At 45.2% G+C, this 16058-nt stretch overlaps 1 protein-coding gene across 9 annotated transcripts in view; it reads right to left on the bottom strand.

Moving 5' to 3' along the window:
• MVB12B (multivesicular body subunit 12B) overlaps positions 1-16058 on the bottom strand; it is a 165910-nt gene that overhangs the window by 47132 nt on the left and 102720 nt on the right. For all 9 annotated transcript variants that reach the window (XM_077283634.1, XM_077283633.1, XM_077283631.1 and 6 more), the window contains one exon: positions 12964-13058. In XM_077283634.1, the coding sequence (XP_077139749.1) occupies positions 12964-13058 (95 nt within the window). The remainder of the gene's footprint in view (positions 1-12963; positions 13059-16058) is intronic.

Here is a 16058-nt window from a genome sequence, read left to right as displayed (position 1 = left end):
GGTCCCTCATAAAATGTGAGATCTACAGGGAGGGAAAACAGTACACCTCTCGGAACAGTGTCTGGGAGGCTGTGGTGGCTGCTGCACGCAATGTTGGTTGTAAACAGATCAAGCAACTGACCGAATTTATGGATGGGAGGCTGCTGAGTGTCATCATAAAGAAAGGTGGCTATATTGGTCACTAATTTTTTGTAGGTTTGTTTTTGCATGTCAGAAATGTTTATTTCTAAATTTTGTGCAGTTATATTGGTTTACCTGGTGAAAATAAACAAGTGAGATCAGAATATATTTGGTTTTTATTAAGTTCTCTAATAATTCTGCACAGTAATAGTTACCTGCACAAACAGATATCCTCCTAAGATAGCCAAATCTAAAAAAAACACACTCCAGCTTCCAAAAATATTAAGCTTTGATATTTATGAGTCTTTTGGGTTGATTGAGAACATAGTTGTTGATCAATAATAAAAATAATCCTCTAAAATACAACTTACCTAATAATTCTGCACACAGTGTATATTAAAGCCCAGGACTCAATACCTCAAGGCAATGGTGATGACCATACAGTGAACCACTGGCAAATCTATTGAATCACCAAACTTAGTGAATGTTCACCCAACTTTTCTTACAAAAAGCTGTAGCCCACCCTACCCAACCATGCAGTACACAGGATACATATCACAATTTACACAGATAAATGAAAACATGCCCAAAGTAAATGGGTCATAACCAGGGGTCTTACTACAACAGGTGCAGGGGTTGCAATCGCACCCCGCCCCTGGAGCCTAGGGGGCCCTAAAAGTCTTTGGCCTATAGAAAAAGACTATTGCTATTAAAGATTTTAAATATTTGGGGGCCCTATTGGAGCTTTCACATTGGGGCCCATAGTTTCAAGTTACGCCACTGGTCATAACAATATGGTATATGGAGATAAGGGTTACAATACCGAAGAAAGTCCTGGCCTGTTAATGTTAATATAAAAACAGTAAAAGAAAACAAAAAAAATGTATACTGTCACAACATCCCAAATACAGGACTTAAAGCCACATTGATAAATACCCAATCATGGTAAAAGACCTGCACAATCTGTTCGAGTAGGGAAGAGACCCCACTTGTATCGCTACTAGAATAAGGCTTCCTCAGGGACAAATGTACAAAGAAAGAGGCCTGTAAGACCACATAAATGATAATTAATAATCAAATAAGTAATTGATTACAGCCTGTTGTAGGCAGTGAGGCAGAGTGATGTACAGGTCCTGTCATCTCCCAAGACATTGCGCATGCACAAACAAAGTTCATCGTAGTACCTCAATGCGCATGCACCAATACTTTCACATAATTAAAGATTATAGTGAATTCCAACACGCTTGTGCAAATGAAGAGCAATATTTAATTATCGGTTGTTACAGATGGTGAAACGGAGTGATATTCAAGACTTAGTGTTTTCCAGGACACAGCATGCAGCGTCTTTCTCACAGAGAACGAAGGAGATCTCAGCATAGTTCTATGTATGCAGGAGTCAGGAGAGATATCTCCTGACCAATAAGTTGAACCATTGTTCGGCCAACAATACATAAATTGTATCGGGGTGTTTTAGGAGTTAGCGATGGGTCATTCGTGACCGATCCGAGACAATGAGCTTGCTCCCTGCTGGGAAGAATGGGAGCCAGCACCTCAGTGGTAGCGACTAAAGGTACCTTCACACTGAACAACTTTCCAACGAGAACGACAACGATCCGTGACGTTGCAGCGTCCTGGATAGCGATATCGTTGTGTTTGACACGCAGCAGCGATCTGGATCCCGCTGTGATATCGTTGGTCGGAGCTAGAAGGCCAGCACCTTATTTCGTCGCTGCTCACCCGCTGTCATCGCTGGATCGGTGTGTGTGACACTGATCCAGCGATGTGTTCACTTGTAACCAGGGTAAACATCGGGTTACTAAGCGCAGGGCCGCGCTTAGTAACCCGATGTTTACCCTTGTTACCCGGGTGCTGCAGGGGGACTTCGGCATCGTTGAAGACAGTTTCAACGATGCCGAAGTCTTTCCCCTGATCGTTGGTCGCTGGAGAGAGCGGTCTGTGTGACAGCTCCCCAGCGACCACACAACGACTTACCAACGATCATGATCGCTGGTCGTGATCGTTGGTAAGTCGCTTAGTGTAACGGTACCTTAAAGCAGTGTTTCCCAAACTCCAGTCCTCACGGACCCCACAGGTCATGTTCTCAGGATTTCCTTAGTATTGCACAGGTGGTGGAAGTTTCATCAAGCCCTCAGGAATTCTGAAAACTGAAAACATGACCTGTGGGGTCCGTGAGGACTGGAGTTTGGGAAATACTGGACTAAAGTCTCTGAATGGCTCTCAATGGGGGTAAAGAAAAAAAAAAAAAAAAAATCCTAAAAGTCAATATCTATCCCTTCAACAAGCCTTGCCGCATGACTTAAGATAAAAGCCAAATCAGACACTTTATTTGCATACACATGTTTCAGAGTATTTGCCCCTCCTCAGTGCAAATAAAAAAGTCAACTTGGCTGGATGAGAGGCCTCTCATGGGTGTCCCACTCCCCCACTACCTCCTCATCCAGCCCTCTTTCTGTTGGTGTGCATCAAGGCTCTGTTCTGGGACCCTTACTCTTTCTCAATCTATACCATTGGCCTGGGACAACTCAAAGTCCCATGGCTTCCTGAACTACCTATATGCTGATGATACTCAGATCTACAGTACCTCTCTGGCACAGACGTCACCGCTCTGCTGTCCAGAATCCGAGAATGTCTATCAGCCATATCCTACTTCTCATCACACTTCCTAAAGCTCAATGTAGATAAAACTCATCATCTTTCCTCCACCTCACCCAACTCCTCTACCTGATCTATCACAGTAAATGATATCATGCGTTACCTTGTACCGCAAGTCCGCTGCCTCGGAGTAACCCTCAACTCTGCCTTGTCCATAAAACCACATATCCAAGCTCTTGCCATCTCTTGCCGCCTCTAACTCAAAAATATTTCCGGAATTCATCCTTTCCTCAACCCAGAATCTACTAAAATATTAGTGAATGACCTCATCATCTCCTGCCTCGACTACTACAATATCCTTCTCTGTGGCCTCCCTGCTAACAGTATCGCACCTCTCCAGTGCGGCCTTAACTCTGCTGTCTAATTAATCCACCTCTTTCCTCGCTATTCCTGTGTTTCTCCCTTCTGCAAATTATTTAGTTGGCTCCCAATTCCTCAATGCATCCAGGTCAAACAATTAACACTGACCTACAAAGCCGTCCATAATCTGTCTCCTCCGTATATCGCTGAACCAATCTCCGGTTACCTTCCAACACGTAATCTCTGGTCCTCTCAAGACCTCTTTTCTCCTTATTTATGCATTCCATATTAAATCACATCCAAGACTTCTCCCCCCATACTCTGGAATTCTGTGCCCCAACACTTCCGAAACTGGCGGATAATCGGACCTTTCAGGCAGAATTTGAAAACCAATCTATTCAAGAAAGCTTAAAGCCTACAATAACCCGCTGACACCTCACCACAACCAGAACTGCCGCAACCACCCAACTTACTGTCTCCTTCCCCATTATCCTGTAGACTGTAAGCCCACCAGGGCAGGGCTCTCTCCCCTCTGTACCAGGCTGTCATTATTAGTTTGTCCATTGTAATTTATGTTTGTATTTTGCATGTAACCCTCATGTACAGCACCAGGGAATCAATGGTGCTCTAAGAAATAAAATACTGTATACTATGGGAAAGCAGACTTTTAGGCTATGCAATGCACTTTTGGAAAATTAAATAATGTAAATTGCTTTTTCAGAAACGAAGAGGACTAGAACACTAGAACTTTAGTGCCACCTATTGAATGTAAAACAGAAAAAAGGTTAAAGGCGCTCCCTGCATGAACTTGTAATGGATAGCAGATCTTGATATGCACAACAAGATTGCACCAGGGGAACGTGATGGATCGTCCATAAAAACCTTCGTCCAAGAACGCCTGACTTTTATCTTGAATTGATGGATAGCTTACAGTCAATACCACCATCTTTTCCTGTTTGGTCTGCACCCATTGGATGTAGCAATTCTACTAACAGGTTGAACTGGAGTCACTATTCTCTTCCTGTCTGAAGGGGTAATTTGGATATTTAGTTTTCCAGAGGAGCTTTGCATGGCCTATAAGTCTCCTAACCCCACCTTTGCACTCTCCACAAGGAGTGGAGAGAAGTTACCCCGTAGAATTATACAAGAAAAGAAAAATCATAAAAAGAAGGATACAGAAAACAGTGGATGCATATAACAGCGCGAGGTTCAGGATCAATCAGCTTTGAAGCTGGATTAACTCTATGCTTGCCTAGGAATGGGCAGAATACCAAACTATTTAGATCCAATCCCAAATCAGCATGTACAGTAATCCAGTGTGGGGACAACAGAGGAGAAGCCCTCACTTTGCCACAGTGGAAATTATTTTCCCATTTTAGTAAAATATCTCTTGGGAAACTTAGACCAGTAAAACCAATAATGATATATTAGTATGATGGCCTGATTGGGAGAAATATCTTAATGTGTAGACCTTGCCCCAGGCTACGCTTTAAGGACGCAATAAGACACAACCATTAACACTCTTCAGTGTAACGTCGTCCTCCCATTAACTTGCTTGTTGCTTTTCACACTGAATGGAAATGAGTAATGACAGGGTCGCCATAGGACGACTTGTTTGTAGAAGGAATGAATGGTCCTCTATTGTAACCCGGGAACCTTTCCTCAGCAGTCCCCTGCAGGACAAGTTCCACACTTACCTTTATCCAATTAGTCTGGTCCATCATCTTGCCTTCTCTAACCTTCAAGGCAAGTCAACACCATTCATTTCTCACAGCAGAAGAGATTAAATTTACTCTCGCAAACAGGGTTACAAATAACACAATAGAGCCGGTGTGCCACCCCGATTGCCTTCCCGTTCACACCACATCTATATATGAAATATATACTCGTTCCCGACAGACAATTTGTCTTTTCAACAGAGAAATGATAAAATCAATCTCTAACAAAATTTTGCTCCAGTTACAGATGAAGCCGGTGACTTTGTCTCAGCTGCCCAACTGCTCACTCAGCAAATCCGCTCTTAATTTTCAAACCGGGAACAACAAAGAAAGATCCCTGCAAAACCAATGTTAGGAACGAGTCGGAATCCTCTTTACCTTCTAAACATTGCATAACCAAGACTGGAATGAAGTAAGTCGTGCATGATCTCATTTCAGACTCCAGAACCTGAGCCAGGGACCTGTTCTCCTGATCGGAGAGGAAGATCCCAAAGATGGAACTCTGGTCTACGAGAGGTTTATGACAAATTCCTTTGGATGCACCATACGTGTATATGACAATCTAACTCCAATGGTGGGCCATCACCTCAAGTTGGAAAATATAAAAATCGCCAGACAAAACAAATTGTAACTAACACCGAGACAATGAATTTCCCTAAAAACCAAGTATGGAGTCCAACCAAATGTGCATTTCAATCAAAAAGAAGGAGAAATTGATTGGTGGTCATCTATATCTCTAAATAAATACTTATAGTTAAGTCATACTTAAGCCCCCCATACACTTTAGATTGTGATGGGGTGAACGATGGTTAACGTCTGATCATTCAGCCTGCAGGCTTCTCACCCAACTCTCCCACACACGGCCAAGCGCTCCTGTGTTGTCCATGGGAGAGCCGCTGCCAGACATCTTTGGTAGCAACTTCTCTTTCAAAGGACAAAAGAATTAGCAGTCCCAAATCTAACATGATGATGTCTGGCGTCAAGAGTTGGGGGCCGCCATACACATTAGACCATCGGATATTAAATATCAGAGGGTTTGACTGATGTTCGTCTAATAATTGGCATATTATCCAATTTCTTTTGGAGGTCTTCCAATTCCCCCCCATGTTGATGGAAAGAAAACAGGCAGGTCAAAATTTTAATGCTCGATTCTTTTGATCTCCCAGGAGAGAATCTTGTTAAAGGGGTGTCTGCTTATTCTTCACTAGTCATTGAAGCTGTATAGGTCCACTCAACCGGACCGACCTCATACGAGTATGGTGTGGGAAGGTAGGGAGGGATAACTGGCCAAGGAGGCCATCATTACATGTTGGGCTTATTTTCCCTTCAAATATTTCACAAACACAGACAGAGGTTCTAAACTCAGATTTAAAAACAAAAAAAGCCCCTTTCTAAAAAAAATAATCTTAAAAAATAGGATTTCAGACTTGCCAAATTTGTAGTGCTACCATAAAATAAATTTGCAGAGAAATATATATATACATACATACATATACACACACACTTTTTCTGCCATGCAGCGCTAGAAAGTAAATTGAACACCTCATTACAGTTAAAGTGACCCTATCCTGATATTAATTTCTAATATGCATGTAACATGTATGTGCCCTTTTCACACGTACAGCTACATGGAAGAAGAAAGAAGAAGAATTTCTATGACTGGTCTGTCGGACTAAATAAATGAAATCCCTGGCTCTGTACACTAGGGGGCGCTCCATGGTCTAAGTTCAGCACAATTAGTTTAAAATGTTTGGTGTTTTTCTTCTTTTTATTATAATAAAATGTTTAAAGGGTATATTTGTAATGTAATAGTTTTATTTACTGCAACTAAATGCTCAGTTGTTGAACACTTCTCTATAAATCAGCACATAATAACATTAACTTTAAAATAACAAAAAGCAATGTTTGATGTGCATCCAACCTAGCAGAACAAGGTGGAAAATTATGTGACCGCAGACTTCTAGTAGTTTACATTATTTTTGCTAAAAAAAAATATATATATATATTTTGCAAGATAGGGGAGATTCATGGCACTAACTTATTGAAAACCATGAAGCTTTAGCCAAGTTCACACTAAGCGTTTATTCAGCGTTTTTTTTTATGCTCATTTTCAGCTGCGTTTTATAGTACCAGCTATGTCTATGAGATTTCAGATATCTCATTCACACACATTGGTATTTTGTCATCAGGATTTTGTGCTTTGCATGGTTTCATTGCACAGTGGAGAATGTCATTTCTTTCAACATTTTTCACCCATTAACATGATTGGGTCGCGAAAAACCGCTAAAAATCCGCAGCTAAAACACAGGTTATCAGGTTTTGCCGCATTTTTTGGGCCAAAACTTGATTCTATTGAATAGGACTTTTTTTTTTTTTGCACAAAACTTTATCAGCATACACAAGAAACAAATCTAACATGCGAAAAACACACCAAAAAAAAAAAAAGCAGCAAATCCTGCAGCTTCTTTTCCTGCCACGAGAGCCAGTTTTGGTGCAGGAAAAAAACACCTGGTGTGAACTTACTCTTAAAGTGAATCTGCAGCAAAAAAAGAAGCATATAAGCAGGGTCCGCAGCAGGAAAGGAGCATAAAAGGAGGGTCCCCAGCAGGAAAGGAGCATAAAAAGGAGGGTCCGCAGCAGGAAAGGAGCATAAAAGGAGGGTCAGCAGCAGGAAAAAAGCACAAAAGGAGGGTCCGCAGCAGGAAAAGAGCAAAAAGGAGGGTCCGCAGCAGGAAAAGAGCAAAAAGGAGGGTCCGCAGCAGGAAAGGAGCATAAAAGGAGGGTCCGCAGCAGGAAAGGAGCAAAAAGGAGGGTCCGCAGCAGGAAAGGAGCATAAAAGAAAGGTCAGCAGCAGGAAAGGAGCACAAAAGGAGGGTCCACAGCAGGAAGAGAGCATAAAAGGAGAGTACGCAGCAGGAAAGGAGCAAAAAAGGAGGGGATGCAGCAGGAAAGGAGCAAAAAGGAGGGTCCACAGCAGGAAAGGAGCAGAAAAGGAGGGTCCGCAGCAGAAAAGGAGCAGAAAAGGAGGGTCCGCAGCAAAAAAAGGAGCATAATGAGGGTCCACAGCAGGAAAGGAGAATAAAAGGAGGGTCAGCAGCAATAAGGGAGAATGTGCTGAAATTCAGCAGCAGAAAGGAACAGGTTTCGAGCTCTGCAGCAATACAAGAGCATGTAATGATGGTTTGCAGCATTAAGGGAGTATGTTGCTACGAGGTTCTGCAGCAGTAAAGAAGCATATCACAGAGATCTGCTACAGCTGGAGGAACATTTTTTGCAAGTCTTATCCAGGCTGCAGCACATTACAAAAGAATAGATCGTTTTTGTGTTTCTCAATTGTTTTCTCAACAAAAAGCATACCTCCCAACTTTTGAAGATGGGAAAGAGGGGCAAATTTTAGGCCACACCTCTGACCACACCCATTCATAATTAGTCACACCCATATCCACGTCCCAACCACACCCATTTAGCACTGCTGATCACACTGTTTCATATACAATAATTATAAACAAAAAAAAATGGCCACACAGTGCTCCATACTGTATAATGGCCACACAGTGCTCCATACTGTATAATGGCCACACAGTGCTCCATACTGTATAATGGCCACACAGTGCTCCATACTGTATAATGGCCACACAGTGCTCCATACTGTATAATGGCCACACATTACACCTCATACACACACGGCTCCGCTCCATACACCTCATACACACACGGCTCCGCTCCATACACCTCATACACACACGGCTCCGCTCCATACACCTCATACACACACGGCTCCGCTCCATACACCTCATACACACACGGCTCCGCTCCATACACCTCATACACACACGGCTCCGCTCCATACACCTCATACACACACGGCTCCGCTCCATACACCTCATACACACACGGCTCCGCTCCATACACCTCATACACACACGGCTCCGCTCCATACACCTCATACACACACGGCTCCGCTCCATACACCTCATACACACACGGCTCCGCTCCATACACCTCATACACACACGGCTCCGCTCCATACACCTCATACACACACGGCTCCGCTCCATACACCTCATACACACACGGCACCGCTCCATACACCTCATACACACACAGCTCCGCTACATACACCTCATACACACACGGCTCCGCTACATACACCTCATACACACACGGCTCCGCTCCATACACCTCATACACACACGGCTCCGCTCCATACACCTCATACACACACGGCTCCGCTCCATACACCTCATACACACACGGCTCCGCTCCATACACCTCATACACACACGGCTCCGCTCCATACACCTCATACACACACGGCTCCGCTCCATACACCTCATACACACACGGCTCCGCTCCATACACCTCATACACACACGGCTCCGCTCCATACACCTCGCACACACATGGCTCTGCTACATCCACACTGTACACCTCCTGACCCCACACAAGCCATTACTTACCTCATCCTGCAGCACCATGTGGCAAGTTGGCAACCAGCACAGAGCAGAGTCCTGCAATCCACGGAGGTCCCGATCATGTGACCCCTGACTCCTCCCCTCCTGTGACCTCATCACAGGTCTTGTGCGCAGAAAGCAGGCAGCCATACAGAAGGGTAAGGGCCCGGGGCATGGCTTAACACAAGGGGGCGTGTCGGTCCTGCTGTCTGCGGGAAGCAGAGCGTCCCGTGCTGGACAGCGGGGCAAAGGCTCAAAACAGGGACAGTCCCGCACAATGAGGGACGGTTGGGAGCTATGAAAAAGGGAACTACAATGGCATGTAAAAGTTTTGTCACCGCTGGTCAAAAATACTATTGTTATGAACAGTTAGGCAAGTTGAAGATTAAATGATCTCTAAAAGGCCTAAAGTTAAAGATGATACATTTACATTGTATTTCAGGCCAAAAAAGATATATTGCCATTGTTTACATTTAAAAAGCTATAAAAAAAGAAAATAAGCAGGTGCTAAAGTTTTGGCACTCTTGGAGATTTGTATGCACAGATAACTTTGAACAAGATTTCATACCTTAATTAGCCTGTGAGGGTTATGGCTTGTTCACTATCATTGTTCGGAAATGCCAGGTCATTCAAATTTCCCACTTTTATAAACACCCAGCCTCCTCCAGTCTTGTGCCAAAGCAAGCAGCCATGAGTTTGTCTAAGCAGCTGCCTAGCACTCTTAAAATGAAAATGGTGGATGATCATAAAGCAGGAGAAGGCTATAAGAAGATAGCAAAGCATTTTCAAGTTGCCCTTTCAACAGTTCAAATTTTAATTAGTCCCCTGATCTGAACGACATTGAAAATCTGAGGCTAGACCTCAAAATAGCAGAGGATGCAAAACTACCCAGGAATGTCACAGGACTGGAAGAATTTTCCAAGGATGAAAATCTCTCAAACAAGAATTGAAAGACTCTTGGCTGATTACAAAAAGCGCTTACAAGCCGTGATACTTGTACAAGGGGATGCTACTAGGTACTAACCATGAAGGGTGCCCAAACTTTTGCGTTGGCTCATTTTCCTTTTTGTAATTTTTAAAATGTAAAAAAAATATATTTTTGCCTAAAATACAAAGGAAATGTGTCATATTTAACATTAGGCCTTTTAGAGATCATTTCATGTTTCTTAAGTGTTCACAATAAAAGTCATTTTGACCAGGGGTGCCCAAACTTTTACATGCCAATGTATAAAAGCAGAGTACGTAGCCTCTGCTTCAGAACCTACCAAAGAAGCGAGAAGGGCCATGCGGCAGGCGGTGAAGGTAGTAGGGGACGAGGAAGTGAAAAAGAATAAAGGAGAGTACCTATAGCTTAGGCCACTATAAGCCTGGTAGGGAGAGCAAGAAGGATCCCTCCTAGTAGCTAACTGAGGGTCAGGGGTGAGGCCACCTGCGCCTGCTGATACAGTTGAAGGCAATAGTGGAGGAGAGAGCATCAGTTGAGGTTTCCTCTCCCATCATACTTCCTCAGCATCTGACCTACTAACCAGAATCCCTCAATGTCTGTCCACTATTTCATCCTTCTTCTCCGCTAGATTTCTGAAACTTAACATGGACAAAACAGAATTCATCATCTTTCCCGCATCTCACGCGACCCCCCCCAACGAACCTATCCATTACAGTACATGGCTGCCCACTCTCCCCAGTCCCACAAGCTCGCTGCCTCGGGGTAATCCTTGACACTGATCTCTCCTTCAAACCACATATCCAAGCCCTTTCCACTTCCTGCCGACTTCAACTCAAAGATATTTCACGAATCCGTACATTCCTCAACCAAGAATCTGCAAAAACCCTAGTCCATGCCCTCATCATCTCTCGCCTTGACTACTGCAACCTCCTGCTCTGAGGCCTCCCCTCTAACCTCTAACACTCTCGCACCCCTCCAATCTATTCTAAATTCTGCTGCCCGACTAATCCACCTGTCCCCCCGCTATTCCCCGGCCTCTCCCCACTGTCAATCCCTTCACTGGCTCCCCATTGCCCAGAGACTCCAGTACAAAACCCTAACCATGACGTACAAAGCCATCCACAACCTGTGTCCTCTATACATCTGTGACCTCGTCTCCCAGTACTTACCTACACGCAACCTCCGATCCTCACAAGATCTCCTTTTCTACTCCCCTCTTATCTCCTCTTCCCACAATCGCATACAAGATTTCTCTTGCGTATCACCCCTACTCTGGAACCCTCTACCACAACATATCAGACTCTCACCTACCATCGAAACCTTCAAAAAAATCCTGAAGACCCACCTCTTCCGACAAGCATACAACCTGCAGTAACCACTGATCGACCAAACCGCTGCAAGATCAGCTCTATCCTCGCCTACTGTATTCTCACCCATCCCTTGTAGATTGTGAGCCCTCGCAGGCAGGGTCACTGTACAGGGTATGGGGTGCATTATACTGTACAGACAATGGGGTGCATTACACTGTACGGGTGCATTATACTGTACGGACTATGGGGTGCAATATTTGGAGGGCTGTGTGGAAGCCTTTATACTGTATGCAAGCGATTATACAGTGTGAAGGTTTGTGTGGGGTTCATTATATAGTGTGGAGACCATTATGTTGTATTTATACACAGTAATCTCCTGCGATCTCAGGCAGGAAGGTAAGTATAGAAATTATATCTTTATTTCTTTTGTTAAAAGAGCATATTACAGGCAGTGGATATCCCAGTGTATGGTACAAAAATCTGACGCGTTTCAACTCAAAAGAGTCTTAAACATGATTAAGACTCTCGAGTTGAAATGCGTCGAATTTTTTTACCATACACTGGGGTGTATCCACTGCCTGTTATATGCTCTTTTAACAAAAGAAATAAAGAAATCATTTCTATACTTACCTTCCTGCCTGAGATTGCTGGAGCTTACTGTGTATTTGGACTTGTATCCGCCAGGCCAGGGCGGCTCCGTGCGACAGTGTGGATGCTGCTGTCCAAAGACGCTAAGGGGTGAGCTGAACATTTTCTTTTCATTATATTGTATTTAGGCCCATTATACTGCATGGAGGGCTGTATGGGGGTCACAGTTGGGGGATCATTCGGTGCTTGGGTCACCATATTTTTCCAGGGGAGTTGAAGGGTTGGAGTACAGCGGGGTCATCATACTGTGTGGAGGTTATGTTGGAGGAATTCACTGTGGAGGTATCTTACAGTGTTTGTGGACAGTTTTGTTGGCATCATACATCATGAGTGCAATGAAAGGGGAATCTAAGGCTTCAGTAAGAGGAAAATTAGTGGCCACATAGCACCACACAGTTGTTGCAGTAATAAGGACACATGAGACAGCAGCGGCTCAGTATTGGGGTAGCAGAAGGATAAAGACATTGCTGGAAATGTGAGAAGTCAATATCTGGGTGAACCACCATAGTTGTAACCAGGGTTACATGGTTACAGGCCCACTCAGTTTTCGCCCTCTTCCCCTTGAACCAAACCCTTTGCTATGCCTCTGATCCCTCCAAAATGTCATGGAGGGGTTCTGCCTATTTTACATGCACTTTTAGATGAAGGCAACACACTTAGGAAGAAAAAAAACAAACAAACACACATAAATCCTAAAAAAAAATAGTAATAAAAACATCACACAAACCACAGCAGGCATGTAACAATGTGGCTCTGAACCTTCATAGTAATCAGAAACGAGACATTGTGCTTACCTGATATGGCATACAGGTTAGACTGCTGATTTTCAAAGTCTGGCCGGGTATTATTTCTACCGCGGAACGTGGCCGGAAGAGTCAGGGATATATGTCTGAAATCAGAAGCAAATAGTGTGATCGATACAAGCGCTAGTAAAGTACAACAATATAGTCCATGAAATATAAATATTGTACAGGAAACACCAGTGCAACCCACGAGGAAACAAATCTCAACTTTAAGGGGATAAAAAACACAAAACTTAACACCGATCGCCGCCTTCTCCAGTTTCCAGCTCAGCTCCAGTCCTCTTCTGGGTCACATGACTCGCCAGATTATACTGCCTTAGCCGGATGTGACCCTTACAATGTAGGTATATGGAGCATTAGATCAATGCTCACTGTGAAAGAGACTTCCGGCTCACACATAGATCTGGAGAGTCAGAAAAGAAGTCAAGTGAGAAGAGTAGAGGATCGGAGTTGAGCTGTAAACGGAAGGAGACGGTGATCAGTGAGTTTATTACTTCAATTACACACACATTTACACAAGTTTGGGCAATAAAATATTTGGCGGAGAGCTTATTAAACTCTGCCTATATGCTTAAAATTATAAAACTCTAACATCGCACAGTCTGTAATAAAGAAGAATGAAGTATTCCTACAAGTGCACAAAGAAGAAGCTTGCCGGATGAGAAGCCGTTTTCTCCATCCCGCACTTCCGAGTATGGAGAACGAGCATATGGCAAATCAAATGCCAGTATAAAGATTAGGTCCCCCCCAGGAAATAATCTGGGACACGTCTCCATTCACATTACAGTCTTTACAATTAATCATCATTTGGGGGAACAAAACTGACACAAACAACCGCTCAGTGGCGTACACACCATGTATGCGACGGGTGCCGCCGCATCCGGGCCCCACGGCCGGGGGGGCCCGGTGCTGCCCGGCCCCATGGTGTGTACGCCACCTATTTTTTTTTTTTTTTTTTTTTTGTGTTAATTTTTTTTTGCTCGGGTCGGGGACCAGTCGTCCCGGGGGGGGGGGGGGGGGGGGGGCGCGCGCGCGGCGAGGCGACAGGGCTTTGCTGTCGGGCCCTGTCGGAGATGAGCGTGTGGGGAAGCAGGAAGCTTCCCCACGGTGCTGCGCTGCAGTTGGAGGGGGAAGGTCACATAGGGGGCGCGGTGATCTCATTTCCGAGCGACCGGAAGTGACGTCACCGTGCACCCTTTGCGACCGACGGCTGCTCGCTCCTGGACTCCTCACATACCGTGTTTCCCCGAAAGTAGGACCCCCCCGAAAGTAAGACAGGGTGGGGGTTACGGGGGGGTCCTTCAATGTAAGGCCTCCCCCGAATGTAAGGCAGGGTTGGGGGGCCGCTGTGAAATGTGATGTCTTCACTGGTATCCATGGTAAACATCGGGTTACTAAGCGCAGGGCCGCGCTTAGTAACCCGATATTTACCATGGATACCATGGTAAAAGTAAAAAAAAAAAAACACTACATACTCACCGTCTGTTGTCCGTCACGTCCCCTGGAGCTTGCCGTAGTGACTGTCTCAGCGACGTCCGGCCGTAAAGCAGAGTCCAGCGGTGAACCTGCAGTAACAGTGGTTCACCGCTGGGCACCGCTGTTACGGCCGGCCGGCGCTGAGACAGTCAGTGCGGCAAGCGCCGAGGGACATGAAGGACGACAGAAGGTGCGTATGTAGCGTTTTTTTTTTTACATGGAGAGAGCTGTCTGTGCGAGCCCCCGACTCTGCAGCCGGCCCCTCTACAGTGAGAGCCCCCGACACCACAGCCGGCCCATCTACTGTGAGAGACCCTGACTCTGCAGCCGGCCCATCTACTGTGCAAGCCCCCTACACCGCAGCCAGCCCCTCTACCGTGCGAGACCCTGACTCCACATCCGGCCCCTCTAGAGAGCGAGCACCAACAATGTATACAAGGAGGCCTGGAGGTCTTCCCTAATAAATATACCATGATGGGGGAGTGTGGAGCCAGGAAGGAGCGCTTCCCTAATACGGAGCAGCCAGTGTCGCACTAGTGGGGTCTTTACCTCACTGAGGATCAGCATCTTAGGGCGATGGAGACAAGTACGGCCGCTCCATACAGGCCACGTGCACCAGGGGCCACAGCTGTGTGGTGCAGGCACTTTTCCCATGTGGGGCCCCATAGTGCAGCCATGCCAGGAGCAGAGAGAGGGGCACAGTGCACCAATGCCTGCAGACCCATATGGGAGCAGTGATCTCCTGCAGGCAGACTACAAGCCCCAGCACAGCTCAGTGTGTTTTTTCTTCCTCCCCTTTCTTTCCCTTCTCCCCCGTCCTCGTTCCGGTCGGCCCATTTCCTTGGGTCTGGGTATCTCCATGGAGACTTCTTATACTTCCGGCGTCTATTCCTCCCTCTATGCGATCAGCGCGCATTTCCTCACTTCCGCCTCCTGCATGGCGGCAACCCAGCTGTATACACTCCGGATGATGATTGGTCCGTATATATGGTATGTAGGTTCTTACCACCACTACACTCACTTCCCCTGACGAAGCCGCTGCAGTTACCTTCGGCTAATGTAAGACCTCCCCCGAAAGTAAGACAGGGTGGCACTTATTGGGGTAAAATTAATGTAAGACAGGGTCTTACTTTCGGGGAAACACGGTATAATGTACGCTGCTTATACTGGTGTCTACTGGGGTGTCCTCACATATAATGTACGCTGCTTATACTGGTGTATACTGGGGTGTCCTCACATATAATGTACGCTGCTTATACTGGTGTATACTGGGGTGTCCTCACATGTCAAACAGGCACAGCACTTTACATTCACATATAATGTACGCTGCTTATACTGGTGTCTACTGGGGTGTCCTCACATGTACACATATAATGTACACTGCTTATACTGGTGTCTACTGGTGTGTCCTCACATGTACACATATAATGTACGCTGCTTATACTGGTGTCTACTGGTGTGTCCTCACATGTACACATATAATGTACGCTGCTTATACTGGTGTCTACTGGTGTGTCCTCACATGTACACATATAATGTACACTGCTTATACTGGTGTATACTGGTGTGTCCTCACATGTACACATATAATGTACGCTGCTTATTCTGGT

The sequence above is a fragment of the Ranitomeya variabilis genome, chromosome 2 (assembly GCF_051348905.1).
Source record: "Ranitomeya variabilis isolate aRanVar5 chromosome 2, aRanVar5.hap1, whole genome shotgun sequence".
Taxonomy (NCBI): Eukaryota; Metazoa; Chordata; class Amphibia; order Anura; family Dendrobatidae; genus Ranitomeya; species Ranitomeya variabilis.
This window is presented reverse-complemented; position numbering and strand designations above follow the sequence as displayed.